We start from the raw sequence: 17,456 nt of genomic DNA on the forward strand, positions 1-17,456 counted from the left end.
GCTGTTCTCGTACCTCTCAAAGCACCGGCGGTGTTAATAATGAGGCGATTGGGTGCGTATCGAAGGTGGTCACCTGTCGTCTATGGTGAGCCTCTTTCAGCGGCATATGCGTGGCGGGAGTTCGAACCATATTTTTGGTGACACCGATATATGTCAATATGGATGTCGCCTTTCCAGGCATGGTAGGCAGAGTATAGATTCGTTACTTTGGCTAGAGCCGGACCCGGATACTTTGCCAGGGGATGGAAGAGAAGTCGGTAAACACAAACGCTCACAATCTAGCATCATTTCAGCGACGATCTAGCCGTAGCGGTGGCGCACTTACAGCAATCACACCAGCCGTGGCAAGCGCAAATGCGATGAATCCGACTCGCGACATGGCTGCTGCCAGAGCTCCGATCTTGGGGGTCGGCGAATCCATTGTCACGATGTTTCCGGTGATGGCTTCACTTCGCCGATGTTGTCTTTTGCAGTCCGTCCGTGGCAAGTAGCAAATGTACGGTTCAGAGATTGCGACGACTTGCTTAGATCTTTGGTCAGCACATCCATGCAGTCGACTACTGGCCGCCTACGCCATGGTACGCACTTCCGGCTACTGCCCGTAGCGCCATGTCCTTTACCGCATGGCGCAGTCAGCCTGCGATCACGCGAACAGTACAACACTGGGCCTTCAAGACCGGTGCTATTTTCAAGCTAGTTAGGGAGTGCTTAGCGCCAGACAGCGGCCGTTGATCTGCAATACTGGGTGCTGCCCATCCCCCGGGGGGTCGTGTCAAGTTCTCCAATGTTGGCCAACATGAACACTGAGATCGGTCCCCAGAACGCTCGCGTGGTCGCCAATTGCGATAGCCCACCGGACGCGCATCGAGCAGAAGAGCTCGCATGAACGCTGCCTCTAGATTCCAGGCACCGCACGCAGAATAGCCTGCATCAGCATCATCCGTCCATCGATCAATACGATTTCTTGAGTTGGCACATTGAGTTAAGGGCAGCAGACCCCGGCGAGGTGGGGGCCGAACTGTGCGTCATTGGGGCTTCCGGTGCTTAGGGCTTCCAGCCTGAAGAACTCTGGCTTACTGTCGCAACCATGCGTCCACCAGAACTATGTCCTCAGAGGGGCGCCGTCGTGCTGGCTCTGTGCTACCTGCGCAACCATGCAGGAACCCTGACCACTGCGTCATGTCAGGGATGAAGTCGCGGACTGCTTTATCACCTAATTACAGGCCCCGCGATGCCATACTGAGTAAACGGGTCGGTAGAACCTGTCGGCTGCGACGCACATGTGACTGTACTGGCTGCCTGCCCCTGCCGATGGCCATTCACGCGCGAAGTCTGGCTTCCGCCCATTGATCCTAACCCGAGGCCGCTGCGACGCGTTGCCCATGGCGAGTCGCGTCTCCCAGGAATCGTCCCTCTCCATCTAGATGGTTGGCCTCTGTACATACACTTCGTCTCGTTTCCCCAGACACCATTTGCAAAGCGCACACTGGCGATGAGAACACTAAGCTCACTGCGAGGCGTCCACGCGGCCACGCGCTCGTACAGCGTCGCCAACGGCCTGGGACCTGCTGGGCGTCTATCCTGTCGACTCGGCTTGACACCGAATACTCATAATGCGCTGAGAAATACGCGCCCTTGCCTGCCGCAATCGGCCATCAGGCATTTCACCAGCACCTCTCCGTCCGGCCCAGCGACCGCCAAAGTGATAGCTGAAGGAACTACCCAGGAGAGACATGATGAGAAAAACCCACCGGGAGACGACGGCACCAAACCGACCGGCGGAAAGAAGGCGCGTCCCGCGATCAAGATTAAGTGGTACTGGAAGGGCTTAATTCTTCTGGTCGAGCTCTGCATCGGCGACTACCTGCTCGACAGGTATGTATTTGGCGGCGTGATGCTGCGTACGACAATTGCCTACGCGGTGCTCGCCCGTGTCGGCCTCGACTATAAGCTTCACTACGGCAAGGACTGTTGGCTGGCTCGACATCCCGAAGAGGATCTTCATCATCGCAATGCGCAGCGCGTATGCACCATGCTGAAGTGGAACGGCGGCCTGTATCTCAAGGCTGGCCAAGCCGTCGCCATGCAGGGCAGCGTGCTTCCCGAGGAGTACCAGCGCATGTTTGGTGAAATGTTCGACGACGCGCCGCACAGCTCATGGTCCGACGTCGAGAAAGTTATAAAGCAGGACTTTGGCGGTCGCAGCATCGAGGACGTCTTTGGTGTCGCTCCATCCGATCAGCAGGGAGACTCTCAATTTGTCTTCGAACGTGAGCCGCGAGCCTCAGCTTCCATCGCTCAGGTGCACTACGCACGGCTACCAGACGGCCGCGGCTTGGCAGTCAAGGTCCAGCGGCGCGAGATCTCCAAGCAGGTGTCCTGGGACCTCTGGTCCATGAAGCTCATGACCGAGTACACGGCATGGGTGACTGGTCTACCTATGGGTGGCATGGGCCAGTTTGTCGCAGACCGGGTCATGCAAGAGACGGATTTTGAGCACGAGGCGAGCAACTCCGAGAAGATGGCAGATCTGATCGCGACAGATTCTTCACTGCGCGACCGTGTCTACATACCCAAGGTTTATCGCGAGTTCACCTCGAAGCGAGTCCTCACGACGGAATGGGTGGATGCAGTGCAGCTTTGGGATCGAGATGCCATCACCGGTCAAGTCGCCCCAAGTCGCTCCGCAACATCCGACAAACCCGGTCTCGGCCTCCGTCTGGATGATGTGATGAGGACTGTTGTGGAATTGTTCTCCGCGCAGATGTTCTCATGGGGATTTGTCCACTGCGATCCGCATCCCGGCAACATCCTCGTGCGCCAGAACCCCAAGCGCCCCGACAGCGCGCAGGTTGTGCTCCTCGATCACGGTCTCTACATCACCATGTCGGATAAGCTGCGCAGACAATATGCACGATTCTGGAAAGCACTCGTGACGAACGACGATGCTTCACTGCAGAGGGTGTCCCGCGAATGGGGGATGAAAAGCGCTGATGCGTGGGCCGATGCGTCGCTTATGCGGCCATACAAAAACCCGTCCAGCTCCGACGATGAGAGTGGCGAGTCGTGGCAGAGGACGAAAGAGACTCCGGAGGAGCGCAAGCAGCGCATGATCGATGAAGCGGCGGCCTATCTGGGCGACGAGGGTCTGTTCCCGCGTGAGCTGCTGTTCCTGGAGCGCAATATCACTATCGTGCAGGGAAACAACAGGTTCTTGGGTTCCCCCGTCAACCGCATCAAGCTCATTGGATCATGCGCGCTCAAGGCCATCAGAGATGACGGTCAGGGCAAAGAAAGTATCCGAGAAAGGATTTCGACCCGCGTAGCACTTTTGTCTCTTGATCTTGCGTTCTGGTGGAGCGCCATGAAACAGTACTTTGGGTATGGAGAGGGCCTAGAGCAGGAGCTGAAGGAGGCAGAGGACCGCCAGCTCCGTGAAACCAAGGACGCCGTGGCAGAGTTATTTGGGATCACGGTAAATTAGAGTTGCTGTTAGACTGAGTTTTCACTCAATACATCTGTTTTGTCCTTTCTCCATCCATCTATGCTGGCCCACACCCTCAAACAAAGCAGGTCCTCAACTGAAGCAGCCCTCAAGCTCCAGGCTAATGCTAGGATGAGCCTCTACATTGTGTAGACCGTCAAGTGTATCTTGCGATTCGGCAAAGCCTCAATTTCCTTTTCCATCTAGTTAACTTCCTGCACTGTCTGCTCTCCTCGTGTATGTCCGTTTAACGTGGTCTTCTTGACCTGTCTCATTTCGTCGTCCACCGCCTTGCGCTTCCTCAAGCTAACTGGATCTTGGACCTTGACGCACCATCCAAACTCGTCTTCTATTTTGCCTTTGTAAATATCGTGCAGAAGTGTCGACAACTGTTTCGCGCAAGGGCCCATGGTCTCTGCGGCGCTTTGGTAGAGGAATTTGTCCGATGTACTCTTCCTCGTAATGGACTTGATAGACACAAGAGTGACCGCCGTCCCGCAAGCCATTACTTCAGAAAAGCACGACAGCTCCTCATATTTGACCTTCTCCCGTTAGCTCATGGCGTACAGTACGAGGCGGTACTAACAGATCTTTTCTCAACGGTCCAGCCTAGAGACTTCGCCAGCTGCTGAACGCTGTCGCAGGTGACGCTGCTCACAACGTTCGTCGTGTCGGGCACTACGAGCGTAATGTCCTCGCCATCGACGTGTGCCCCAACGAAGGCCGACGTCGAAAACTCTTCAATCTCGGTCCTTGTTTGACTGTCGAGATGCAGAGTAATATCGTAGCCATCCTGCTTCGCTTGTTGACTCCATCGAATGACAGGCGAGTAGTTTCCGCCAACCTTGCCCGATCCGGTACCACGGGGTGCCGCCCTGTCAAAGTCCTCCAGGATGAGTGCATCCAGTGGCTCGGAACCATGGAATGCCCCTGCAGTGGTCACAAAGACACAGAACAGGTACTCGTTGGGCGGCTCAAGCCGAAGCCATGCACCCATCCCAAAGACCACTGGTCTGATGTACAGCATTCCCTGGGCATCATGCGGAGGAACAATATCGGCGTTCATGCCAACCGCCGAGTTAACGCAGCTCAAAAAGAGCTCCTCTGGAACCGGTGGTATTGAGACCAATGACGACGAGTGAATGAGACGGCGCGCATGGTAGTCTGGTCTCACGACATGTATTTCGCCATCCGGTGCTCGGAACGCTGGACGTGTTAGCGAGGTCAAGTGACTCCGAAGCGGATCATACCTTTCAAGCCCTCATATGCCTCCTGCCCTGAGTCAAGTTAGCAGCACTCGATCCAGGGTGTATTAAGGCCGGCTTTCGTACCATAGTGGAACACGGGCGACAACCCATGCACTCGCAAGTACGGATCGTGGACAAATTCAGGCTCAGACCATTTGCCTGTCTCGCGCGTCCAACGGCATTCAACATGGCCGTGGACATGTGTTTCTGCTGATGTTTTGCCCCAGTCTGTGTTCCAAAGTCCTGTCAGCCACCTTTAGTCGAGCATCGCGTAGCTCACATACCAAGCCCGGTTCGAGGCGGTGGTGGGAAAGCCATGTTCCTCCAAGCAATCAAATAGTGAAAGGCGGACGTGTACGTGAAACGTCAAGTAGCTTTACAGTCCAGAAAGGGTCTCTCTGAGGTCGTTGCGAAGCGTAAATTTGTCGAACTCGCCAATTGATCTGCTTGCGCACGACCTATTGTTACACTGCAGGATGCCCTATAGCACGGACGAAGGTGCACCTCAATGCTTGATTTCGTCACAGTCCGACGCGGATGCACGGAATATCTACCGAGCATGCAAAGAGCCGGGTAAGTTGGGGGCCGAGAGGGAGTTTCCGCTGCTCGCTGTGCCACAGACTGCTGCCGTGGTGGAAACCCGGGCTCACAGCTGTCTTCGCACCCGTGCACCCCACACTCTGTGCTGGAAGGAATGGGTAATGTCATCATGCAGCGTGCAGTGAGGTGTACAGGTGCATAGTGGACGTGTTGAGTAAGCCAGTTGTGCTTACAACCTTTGGCGAATAACTTGCTCCAAGACCACTGTTTCGCGCCACGGGGGACGCGCTTTGGCGGGTGAGCAGCCTGAAGGATCCTGCGGGACCTCCCCACCTCCGCAAGCTATGTGCCAGTGAGCTCACATTGGCAACTGAACTAGGCTTGGCTCACCGTAGTGCTGACTTCAGGAGCCGGCCCTATGCCACCCAAAGCCGAAGCACCTTTCCGATCGACAGCGCCTCATCTTGCTTACATGTATGTATTTCAGATTCCAAGACCCCGCGATCCGATATTGCTGACTGTTTCTCAATGCACTGTTGGCGGCAGGTCATTTCGCAAGATATGTTCTCGATGTTATAGCAACCACCCTTTTGCATCCAAACAATGGCTCCCGCATCCTCAAACCCTGGACCGTACTCACTTCCGGACAAAGACGAGGTGCAATTGTCCGCCGAAGACGACTGGACCAGAGTCAAGGATAGGAAAGAGAAGAAGCGAATACAGAACCGTGTGGCTCAACGGTCATATCGTAGGTCGACCCTGTTGCCGACCGAATCAATTCATGGTACTGATGCGGATCGCAGGGAGTCGCATGAAAGCGCGACTTGGGGAGCTCCAGTCACGGCTGCAGGCTCACGAGGAGCAAAAGGCCAAAGAAGAAGCGGAACGTTGTGATCCATCACCACCGTCTCCTCCATCATCATCTGCGACAGGCCTGCACCTTCACACGACGCCCCCGTCAGGGAACAATGCTGGCGCAAACGACACTGAGCCGAGCTCCATCAACTCCGCGTCGCCACCAACACCGCCTGATGTTGTCGGCGACCTGGATCCCAGCCAACACGCTAAAGCTATAGACCAATTCTCGCACCAAATGGACATGGCTGGAAATGACGACAGTCAGTGGTTTCTAGACTCGACCTCGCTCTTGCAGCACGGGGACACATCGTCTTACATTCAGCCATCCGTCCCAACGCCTCCAGTGTCTCTTAGCCAGTGCCCGCCAATGCCCGCGTACATGCCCGAAGGACCTAGGAATCCCAATGATGGGCCGGCAAGCTTATCACAGTCAATCCTCCAAGATTGCCTCCGCTTCCAGATCCAGCTGTTGGCCAAGATTAACAACCCGTCTGAAGCAACGTCGACGACACACAAAGAGGAGGGTTCGGCTGCTAAATCGCCGGGAGCACTTCAACAGTCACACTGGTCTTCGTGTGCAACAAACCCCGCCGCGGCGGCACAAAACATGATGCCTAGCACGAACATGGCGAGAGGCAATTCCTTCAGCGTGTCGCCAGCGGACTTCCATAACCTGGATGATATGATGGAGTTGACATCCACCGGCGATCTCCCCAATGCAACGTGGAGGCCAAGCCAGCAATTCTCCGGCCCAGAGACTACTCCACGGTCGCACAACGCCGAAAACCCAACACAACAACAATCGCCGATCAACGACGACACGCCGTCAACCACTCAGCATGGCGCGGTGCCTGATTGCTACAACGCCTTTGTCGCAAAGTCCTCCGCACAAGCATCAAGTCTGGGCATGGAGGAGCGCCTTGAGGCAGCGATTGAAGGGTTGGAGGCCCTCGGATTCACCAGCGTCGACTCTTTTGCCGAAGCGTACTACAGCTCCAGTTTTGACGAGTCATCGCACTTGGCTGCAGAGCAGTCCATGAGCAGAAAACGCCGATTGCCGAGGATGCTTTCACAAATACTGGACTCAGCTCAGTCATGGGATCCATGGGACCGTAGAGGCCTCAATGAAGAGGTCCTCAGGACAGCAGAATCACTTCTGGTGGCCGAGGGAAAGAGCATGGATGAAAAGTCTCTAGAAGCAAGTATTAGCGGCTTGATGCAAGCTACAGAAGGTTCGAGCAAGCCGACACCGCCGCAGCAAAATGTCACAGGGATGAAAAAGGTCCTGCAAAATGAGGTACGGAGAACGGCGGCTACAAAACTTGACTTTGTGCTAACGAATGACTACAGCTGCCCAACCTGTGGCCGGTGATGATGGCTCTCGCTGGTGGAAACCGTGCTTCCAGGCAGCGCGACCGATCTAACATGGTCCTCGCCGCCATCCTAATCCTGCACTGCTCGAGCAAAATGACGAAGCAAAAGCTACTAGAATTTTTGGATGTCTGTTTGTAAAGGGTATTGTGGGCTTAGACTATGACCCTGCCGTATGCTACGATGATAAAACGAGCGATGATTTACGAGGGGCCTGCAAGGACAAGTATTGCTACAATACTGGAACAGAATAGACGGCATTTTCCGGATGGTCAAATACAGAACCTTCGGAGTAAAACCGCGAAATCACTCGCCAGTCGCCTGTGGGTGAATAGTCATACGAAAAATGGTCGCCACATTCAGACGCAATCTCCATGTGTGAGGTGGTCCATCAGGAAACTGAAGCGGCTTGTGAATACTTTGGAAGGGTCCACCGACCTACCAAGTGGCAAGCGACTCGCTGAAGCCCAGCCCCAGGGGCTGGCTGGTGCCACACCGCCGCTGCCTCTCGGCACAGGCCCCCTGTGAGGCGCCGCTGTCACTTGACGGTCCGCTGTCGTTTCATCACTGATCGCGCAATTGAAGTGTAACTAATCACTCATCTAGAAGGGGATCATTCTTGCATAGTGTGCATGCGCCATCCATGGGTCAACGTCAGGAGCCCAGATGAGAAATGCACATTACCTGATCTGCTTGATCAGGGAACCCATTGATACTTCTACCCTGGTACAATTGCTGGCTTACTCGAATTTACTGACATCGGCTTACTGCGTTCACAGTCTCACCACATCCAGTATTGCCAATTTAGGAAATCGTCTTGCACCTTATTGGCGGAAAGTCGTATTACTCAGGCCCCACAATAGCAGAAGACTGCTGTGGGATTCCCTCCAGGACGGTGGGCGTCTGCCCCATTAGCGATTGGTTCCATGCTGATGGTAGTGGCATACCACGCACAAATTAGCCTGCAGGTGGGCAACGAGCTGGCGTCAGACCTTACCGTCCGTCAACTTGCACTTCTCTGGCCGTCTCTATGTCGGCTACGTTTGACTGTGTCAAAGGTCTCTGGGAACTTGTGAGTTCGTAGCCTAGGCGGAGGAGCACTGCAATGGGGGCCTTCAGTGGGCGTGATCAACGCAACTGCACCTGTCAGCAAACGGCAGGGGCAGTCTATTGCGATACAGCAGACCGTAGCTGACTGTGTGTCGTGCATCCTGAGCACAGCGTGCCTCCCAGCCATGCGATCCGTGCCTGTCTCTCTACAGCTGCCATAACCATGACCAATTGAGTCGTGGCGTGGTGCCCTCGTGTCTTGGAGCGTATACAGCTGTTCTTTGGCCTGCCCTGCTGAGGCCGTTTAGTGACTGGAGTGTGCTGGAACTGACCCGGATACCTTGACGCCATACACAACGACCAGACCAGGTTGATCGCACCCGCAGATAGACAATTTTCTCGTGCTCTGGACTCGGTGCATTGTTGTCTGCGGACGACTTTCAGCAATCATGTCTCCGACTGCGATTCGAGACGTGAGCAGCCGGTCGAGCGACAATACGCCCTCTGATGCCCAGTCGACGGGATCGCCCGTCTCTACCACGTTATCAACAGATCAGTTTCTCAGCGATGCAGAGTCACAAGGATCATTCCCACCGATTGCCATCGTTGGGATAGGTCTGCGGCTACCTGGAGGAGTTAACACGACGGAAGCGTTCTGGAGCTCAATACTCAACAAGCAGTCCTTTCGGAGTGAGGTCCCTCGCAGTCGGTATAACGTCGACGCATTCCACAGCACAAGTGGTCGACCCGGAACAGTCAAGAGTCGCCATGGCTACTTCCTTGAAGACGATATCTCGAGCATGGATGCAGCATTCTTCTCCATGAGCAAGGCCGAGGTCGAGCGACTCGACCCGCAACAACGGCTGCTCTTGGAAGTTGTGTGGGAATGCATGGAGAGCGCGGGTCAACGAGACTGGCGTGGCCGCAACATTGGCTGTTATGTGGGCGTCTTTGGTGAAGACTGGCTTGATCTCAACGCCAAAGACCCTCAGCACACCGGCATGTACCGCATCACGGGCACAGCCGACTTTGCGCTAGCCAATCGTGTGTCCTACGAATTCGACATGAAAGGCCCCAGTATGACTATTGAGACGGGCTGTTCTTCGTCGTTAGTTGGACTGCATGAGGCGTGTGCCGCCATACACGCCGGTGCTTGCGAGTCTGCAGTTGTTGCTGGAACGAATCTTCTCCTGTCGCCTACCATGACGCTGGCTCTGAGCGAGCAGGGTGTGTTGTCACCAAGCGGCATGTGCCAGTCCTTCGATGCGAAAGCAGACGGTTATGTCCGCGGTGAGGCAGTAAATGCCGTGTTTGTCAAGAAGCTCGAGGACGCCGTTCGTGACGGCGACCCCATCCGCGCCATCATCAGGGGCACAGCGACGAATTTTGATGGCAAGACTGCCGGTATCTCTAATCCGAGCTCAGATAGCCACGAAGCTCTGATTAGACAGGCGTATGCGGCAGCCGGGATAGACGACTTCACATCTACCGCATTCGTCGAATGCCACGGGACAGGCACTCCTACAGGCGACCCGATAGAGACTACGGCAGTGGGCAGAGTATTTGGCGAAAAGGGTGTTTACATCGGCTCGGTATGTCGAAAATCGTCACTTGGCCGTCCACTCAAGGTATACTGATGTATTGCCCCTCGTCCAGGTCAAACCCAATGTCGGTCACTCAGAGGGTGCCTCGGGTTTGACCAGCCTGATCAAGACAGTGCTGGCACTCGAACACTCTACAATCCCTCCACAAGCCAATTTCGCAGATCCTAATCCCAAAAGTGAGTTTGCTTCCAATAAGGCACATGATGCAGCGACTCATTCGCATTTTTACAGTCCCCTGGGAAGAGTCCAATCTCCGAGTCTCAACAAAACCATTGCCTTGGCCCAGTGGGCACATACAGCGAGCCGCCGTCAATAACTTCGGAATCGGAGGTGCAAACGCGCTCGTAAGTTTTCACTGCTCCTCATTCACGAATTCGCTCCGCTAAAACGCTCAAAGGTTGTTGTAGACTCAGCAATGCCCCTCGAATTGCACCGACCGTCTCTTCCACCTGCCGTTATTGATGGCCCATCCCTCCGCCCACGGCACCACTTACTCCCCATCTCGGGGCATCACCCAGACTCAATAAAAGAACTTATGACAAATATCTCAGCCTACGCGAAAAAGCACCCGTTGCGACTGGGAGATTTAGCACACACTTTGGGGGCTCGGCGAAAAGCCCACCTGTACCGCTCGCATGCCGTGGTTACAGGCGGAGACGACTTAGACATCCAGTTCTCTCCAATTACCAAGGCAAGGCCCGGCAGCTCTACGGTCAATTTCCTGTTCACTGGACAGGGAGCCCAATGGGCCGGGATGGCGTTAGAGCTGCTTCACGATTTTCCCGATTTTCTCGCGTCCATCCGGGCAATGGACAAAGCCCTGCAGTCCCTCCCGCACCCGCCAAACTGGACAATGGAGGAAGAGCTCCAGCGCCCGAAGGAGCTGAACAGAATAAACGAGCCTGAATTCTCGCAGCCGATATGTACTGCACTTCAGGTCGGCCTCGTCAATCTGTTGTATACGGTAGGGATAAGGCCTGCCGCGGTAGTTGGCCATTCCAGTGGCGAGATTGCAGCAGCCTACGCCGCCGGTGCCTTGAGCCAGGATGCAGCCATTACTGTGGCATATTATCGTGGCCAGGTGACCAAGAAGCAAACAAGAAGAGGGGGTATGGCTGCTGTGGGACTTGGAAGCGAAGAAGTGGCACAGTTCTTGAAGGCGACAGAGCACACCGCAGGAATCGTTGGAGTGGCCTGCGTGAACAGCCCGAACAGCGTTACACTATCTGGAGACGACGAGGCACTCGATGCTGCAATCGGTCGCATCAAATCCGCCATGCCAGACTGCTTTGTCAGACGCCTCAAAGTCGACAAAGCGTATCACTCTCATCACATGGAAGAGATTGGCGACATCTACGAAATGCTCATTGCCCCATACGTCTCAACCAAGGAACTGAGGATCCCCCTCTTCTCGAGCGTGACGTCCAAGCGCATCATCAGCTCCGAGCATCTCGGAGCACCATATTGGCGAAGCAATTTAGAACGACCAGTCCTGTTCTCTTCCGCAGTACGTTCTATGCTTCAAACTGAGAATCGTGCAGCCTCTGCGCAGGTTCTGCTCGAGGTCGGCCCACATTCAGCACTAGCAGGCCCTGTAAGAGACATCATCAAATCGCTGAGCTCTGAGGCCGTCGGGGCAGCACCACCTTATGTATCATCACTCATTCGGAATCATGATTCGACTCGGGCTTTTACAGCTGCGCTGGGACAATTATATCAAGCTTCAGCGCCTGTTGACCTATCCGCGGCGTCCCGTCTCCACTGTCAGGATGAGACGGCGTGTCCGCCTGCGGTCTTAACCGACCTTCCGCCATACCCATGGCGCCATGATGCAAAATACTGGAGTGAAAGCCGCATCGCCCACTCTTGGAGGCAGCGCAAGTTTCCGCCTCATGAACTACTGGGCGTGCGGACGATGGACGCGGATGACCTCGAACCAGCGTGGCGGAACATGCTTCGTCTCGATGATGCGGCCTGGATCCGCGACCATAAGATCCACGACGATGTCGTCTTCCCGGCTGCCGGCTACGTCTCTATGATAGGCGAAGCAATCCGACAAATCAATTCAGATGATATCCCAATTGCGGATTTTTCTCTCAAGCAGGTCGACATCAGGACAGCCCTGGTACTACGAGAAGACGAGACAAAGGAATTGGTGACGCGCATGAGAAAAGTGCGCTTGACAACCTCACTCGAGTCAAGCGCTTGGTTCGAATTCTGCATCTCTTCCTTCAACGGCGAAACATGGGTGAAGCATTGTACAGGCCAAGCTCGCGCCAGCTCTGACGCTGTGATTCAAGGGGAGCCAGAACTGGGAGAAGACCATCCCCGACCGGTGTCATCTCCTGCGGCCTGGTATAGAACCATGAAAGCAGTCGGCCTAAACTATGGCCCGCAGTTCCAGGGTCTGACCAACATTTCTGCCGCATCAGCCACGATGACCAAGGACGAAGACCGAAAAGCTGCCGCTACGATCCGTGATCGAAGCCATGACGAGCAGGACAGGATGGCGGAGACCAAGTATCAGATCCACCCGACCACAATCGATTACTGTCTGCAAACATTTATGGTGGCTGTTGCCTCTGGTTTGTCGCGAGAGCTCAACAACCTTCGCATGCCGACGTACATTGATCAGCTCTATATCCGTCGTGGTGCCACAAGTATGCGCGTCGGCGTCTCCGTTGGCACCAGCCAGGGTGGGCTTGTTCGGGGCACCGCCACGGCCGTTTCAGACGGTCAGGTAGTCCTCTGGATGCGCGGTGTAGAATTGAGCTCCCTTGGCGACACCAATACGCCTACAGAAGGCGGTTCAAGTCCCGACGATGGTGTTGCGGCTGCCCAGCTGGTCTGGAAGCCGGACCTGGACTTCGCCGACCCCAGTACACTGATCGAGTCGCACGGGCGCGTCCGGGACGCATGCGTGAAGGTAGAGCGACTGTCCCTTTTATGCTCCCTCGAGACCCTCCGCAGAGTACGGGACCTACCGGTCGGGACTTCCCTGAGCCACCTGGAGAAATTTCGCACCTGGTTAGTGGCTCAGCGACAGCGAGCTGTCGACGGCACATATGACCATGTCCCAGACGCACCGACACTTGCATCCTTGGGCCCGGAGCACCTTGGCGCCGAAATGCTAGCGGCGCAGGTGGCCGTAGATGGGACCTCCGGTTCTGAGGTCGGCAAAGTCATGGTCCGCTCGGTCGAGTTTGCCGAGGCAATCTTCAGAGGCGAGATCGACTCCATCGAGGTCCTGATCCAACAGTCCGGCCTAGAGAATGTCTACATTTACATGCAGAGCTTGTGCGAGTATGAGAGATACTTCGAGCTTCTAGGGCATTCGAATCCGTGTCTGCGTATCCTTGAGATTGGTGCAGGAACAGGTGGCACCACCGAGGGTGTCCTCAAGGGCTTGACGCGACCTGACAGCAATGGACAGCCGCTTCGCCGTTACTCACAATACGACTACACGGATGTGTCAGTCGGTTTCTTTGGCAATGCGCAGCAGAGGTTCAAGGACTATGAGAACATCCAATATCGTGTCCTGGATATCACCCGTGAGCCCGAGGCCCAGGGCTTCGAAGAGGGATCATATGACCTCGTGCTGGCCTCAAATGTAAGCCCAACAGCTGATTGCACATGTTGCGTAATGGACTGCTAACACCTCGAAAGGTCCTTCATGCGACGCCTAGCCTCCAAGAAACGCTTTCCAATGTTCGCCGATTGCTCAAACCAGGTGGTAAGCTTTTCCTTCAGGAGCTCAGTCCTGTGTATCGAGCGATCAATTACATCATGGTATGCCATTCGTCCCCATTAGTCGCCCAGTATAAAATAGCTGACTGATACTCGTTAAGGGTTTCCTGCCGGGCTGGTGGCTTGGAGATATGGACGGGCGCCCAACTGAGCCGTACGTAGTACCATCACGATGGGACTCTGAACTGCGAAAAACTGGGTTCTCAGGAGTGGACTCGGCCATCTTCGACGATGAGGCGCCATATCATCTGAATGCCAACATCATCGCGACGGCAGTTTTGGAGTCGCCATCACAAGGTACCGCACCAAATGGACATGTTAGCATCCTTTGCACTACTAGAGACAGCTCCATCGCCACGCAGCTACACAACACCCTCGCGGACCAAGGCCATGATGTCACTTTCACATCGCTCAATGATGGACCCCCGGAGAATGGTTGCATCATTTCACTGCTGGATCTTGAAGAGCCCTTCTTCTACCGCATGACGTCCGAGAAGCTGAGCAAACTTCAGTCGTATCTCGGTGGCATTGCCCCTTCATCGGCGCTCTTGTGGGTAACCGGACTAGGGCAAGTGGGATGCAAAGATCCCGTGTATGCGTCCACGCTGGGAGCGGCGAGGACCATCCGCTCAGAGCTCGCCATCGACTTCGCGACATTGGAGCTGGATCTGAGCCGATTGCCACTTCGACTCTATGTTGACACGATTATTGGCGTGTGTGGGAAGATCGAGCGAACTTGCCACCTCAAAGGCTCCGGCGAGCTTGACCCGGACTGGGAGTTTGCATCGGTCGACGGTGAGGTGCTGATCCCTCGATACAATTGGATTGGCATCGACCAAGATGTGCAATACATCCCAGGTGGCAGCGAAGCCCCGGCAGACACTTCGGGCGATGAAGAAGCTCTTCAACTCAGCGTTGGTCGCCCGGGTCAGCTCCAAAGCCTGACGTGGGTTGCTGGTGAGGCATTACCACCACTGGGCCCGGACCAGATCGAAATCGAGCCACGCGCAGTCGGCTTGAACTTCAAGGACGTCCTTGTAGCCATGGGCATTGTGCAAGGACTAAAGCCTGGTCTGGGCCTGGAATGTGCGGGCATCATTCGTCGCGTCGGCTCTGAGGTGCAGGACCTGAAGGTTGGAGATCGCGTGGTAGCTTTCGATCACGGCTTCTTCGCGAGCCGAACTATTACATCGTCAAAGCTCGCGGCCAAAATCCCAGATGCCCTCACTTTTGAGGAGGCCGCCACCATGCCTTGCGTTTACTCTACCGCCATGCACGCCTTGGTTCAAGTCGGTGGTCTGCAATCGGGCCAGGTACGTGCCACTCTTTTAAAGACCCCGAACTCACTCATGCTTGGCCAAATGGTGGCTAACACCCAGGCTTACAGTCTGTACTGATACATTCCGCATGTGGCGGCGTGGGAATTGCCGCGATTAACATCTGCAGAATGAAAGGCGCCGAGGTTTGTATCACGAGAGCGCATGCCAATCGCACTGCAAATGACTGACGCAACTACAGATCTTCGCTACGGTTGGCAACCCCGAAAAGGCGTACTTCCTGATGAAAGAGTTCGGCATCAGGCAGGATCATATCTTCCATTCTCGCGACGGTTCCTTCTACACGGATCTTATGGAGGTCACCCAGGGTCGCGGTGTCGACCTGGTCCTGAACTCACTCTCTGGCGAGCTTCTCCATACGTCGTGGAAATGCGTCGCCGAGTTCGGCAAGATGCTTGAGATTGGCAAGCGTGACTTTGTCGGCCGTGGCCAGCTGGCGATGGACACGTTTGAAGCCAATAGGATGTTTGTGGGTGTCGACATGAGCCAAATGGCCATTGGAAGACCAGACATGTTCAAAAGGTACGGTCGCGAGGCTCCGCGTTGAATCCATGGTTTTTGCTAACACAATAAAGGGTTCTCGGAGACTGCATGCGCTGCTTTTCTCAGGGACTGATTGATCCTATCCGCCCCATCAAGAGCTTCCCAGCGTCCCAAGTCGTGGATGCTTTCCGTTACATGCAGAAAGGCCAACACATTGGCAAGATCGTCGTCACTATGCCCGGGGAAGGCCACGCCTCGTCTGCCTCCAATTTAGAGATTGTCCGCCGCGCGAAGTCGGCTCACTTCAGGCCAGATGCATCCTATCTCCTGGTGGGCGGCCTGGGAGGTCTTGGCCGGGCTGTCTCTACGTGGATGATCGAGAACGGCGCCCGCAGCCTCGTGTACTTGTCGCGCTCTGGTGGCGAATCCCTGCAGGACAAGGCGTTCGTCAGAGAGCTGTCCGCTCAAGGTTGTACAGCACAAGTCTTCAAGGGAGATGCGGCCTGTCAACAAGACGTGGAGAAGGCCATTCGCGACGCCGACCGGCCCATCGCCGGCGTTCTGCTGATGTCAATGGTCCTGCAGGTACGCGCTTCTGATCCATCCGCATCATGGCAAAGCTGACACTCTGTACTAGGATCGGGCTTTCCTCAAGCTGACGCTAAATGATTGGCATGCAGCTGTTGCTCCAAAGGTTAACGCTGCTTGGGCGGTACACAACGCCCTTGAGAGCACCCAAACCAATCTCGACTTCATGGTCCTCTTCAGCTCCTTGTCTGCCGTGATGGGACAGATAGGCCAAGCGAATTACGCCTCAGGAAACACATTTCTCGCTGCGTTTGCGCAATACCGACACGCTCTAAGCTTGCCCGCTTCGGTGCTGGACATTGGTGTTATGGAAGACGTGGGCTATGTCTCCGAAAACCAAGGAATCCTCGAGCAATTCCGCAGTCTCGGCTACTACACGCTGAAGGAGCAAGGGCTTTTAGACGCTCTCACTTTCAGCATCAAGAATCAAGAACCCCGGACTGTGGACACCTCACAGCTACTCAACTCAGCAGAGATTGTCATCGGCTTGCGGAGCTTACAGCCGGTTTCCGACCCGACGACGCGAGTCCTGTGGAAGCGAGACAGGCGAATGGCGCTTGCGCATCTCAAACGTGCAAGCTCATCTGCAGGAGACACAGCGACAGCGGCATCAGGCAGCCAGGATCTTGCAGTGTTCGTCAGCAAGGTGGCAGATCAGCCTCATCTCATCGAGCAAGAAGAGACTCAGGAGTTCCTGACAAAGCAGATCGGCGCGCGTCTTTATGCCTTCATGTTCCAACCTGAGGAGGATCTCGACGTGAATCTGAGCTTGACTGCTCTGGGTATTGACTCGCTTGTGGCAATTGAGATTCGAAACTGGTGGCGCCAGACGTTTGGACTGGAGCTGTCGGTCCTAGAGATCATGAGTGCTTCCAGCATCAAGGCTCTAGGCAAACTGGCCATAGATGGCCTGAGAAAGGAACATCGCCGTGACACTGGGAGTTGAATACACGGACGCGTCACCCGTTCATGACAGTTTTACAAACGCAGTTTGTTGTCGCGCGGCGCGATACACATGTTCATCGCTCTTTTACTAGCCAAGCGGATTGCAGTCATCAATGATGCCGCGGGGTGCAGAACGCTTTCGCGAGACTTGGACGGGAAGTGTGTACATATAGAGCCAGATATCGATCACGAATGCAATTAA

General features: G+C 55.2%; 5 protein-coding genes across 5 annotated transcripts; 4 read left to right on the plus strand and 1 right to left on the minus strand.

The window, feature by feature from the left end:
- Nucleotides 1–158: 158 nt before the first annotated feature.
- Nucleotides 159–3,484, plus strand: PLICBS_002150 (uncharacterized protein; the record flags this gene model as incomplete). The annotated part of the gene is made up of 2 exons (XM_018321781.1): nucleotides 159–182; nucleotides 1,727–3,484. 2 exons carry the CDS (start codon nucleotides 159–161, stop codon nucleotides 3,482–3,484), a joined length of 1,782 nt encoding a protein of 593 aa, XP_018179261.1.
- A 203-nt stretch (nucleotides 3,485–3,687) lies between these two features.
- Nucleotides 3,688–4,818, minus strand: PLICBS_002151 (uncharacterized protein; the record flags this gene model as incomplete). Its single annotated transcript, XM_065599964.1, has 4 exons — nucleotides 3,688–4,026; nucleotides 4,071–4,690; nucleotides 4,735–4,756; nucleotides 4,816–4,818. The coding sequence occupies 4 exons, from the start codon at nucleotides 4,816–4,818 to the stop codon at nucleotides 3,688–3,690; spliced, it is 984 nt and encodes a 327-aa protein (XP_065456036.1).
- Nucleotides 4,819–5,874: 1,056 nt separating this feature from the next.
- On the plus strand, nucleotides 5,875–7,641 carry PLICBS_002152 (uncharacterized protein; the record flags this gene model as incomplete). The annotated part of the gene is made up of 3 exons (XM_018321783.1): nucleotides 5,875–6,019; nucleotides 6,075–7,426; nucleotides 7,480–7,641. 3 exons carry the CDS (start codon nucleotides 5,875–5,877, stop codon nucleotides 7,639–7,641), a joined length of 1,659 nt encoding a protein of 552 aa, XP_018179263.1.
- Nucleotides 7,642–8,999: 1,358 nt separating this feature from the next.
- On the plus strand, nucleotides 9,000–10,187 carry PLICBS_002153 (putative PKS/NRPS-like protein biosynthetic cluster; the record flags this gene model as incomplete). Its single annotated transcript, XM_065599965.1, has 1 exon — nucleotides 9,000–10,187. The coding sequence occupies one exon, from the start codon at nucleotides 9,000–9,002 to the stop codon at nucleotides 10,185–10,187; it is 1,188 nt and encodes a 395-aa protein (XP_065456037.1).
- Nucleotides 10,188–10,962: 775 nt separating this feature from the next.
- Nucleotides 10,963–17,255, plus strand: PLICBS_002154 (putative PKS/NRPS-like protein biosynthetic cluster; the record flags this gene model as incomplete). Its single annotated transcript, XM_065599966.1, has 6 exons — nucleotides 10,963–13,764; nucleotides 13,821–13,943; nucleotides 14,003–15,214; nucleotides 15,420–15,760; nucleotides 15,814–16,306; nucleotides 16,359–17,255. The coding sequence occupies 6 exons, from the start codon at nucleotides 10,963–10,965 to the stop codon at nucleotides 17,253–17,255; spliced, it is 5,868 nt and encodes a 1,955-aa protein (XP_065456038.1).
- Nucleotides 17,256–17,456: the final 201 nt, after the last annotated feature.

The sequence above is a fragment of the Purpureocillium lilacinum genome (assembly GCF_023168085.1).
Source record: "Purpureocillium lilacinum CBS 284.36 DNA, scaffold_2, whole genome shotgun sequence".
Taxonomy (NCBI): domain Eukaryota; kingdom Fungi; phylum Ascomycota; class Sordariomycetes; order Hypocreales; family Ophiocordycipitaceae; genus Purpureocillium; species Purpureocillium lilacinum.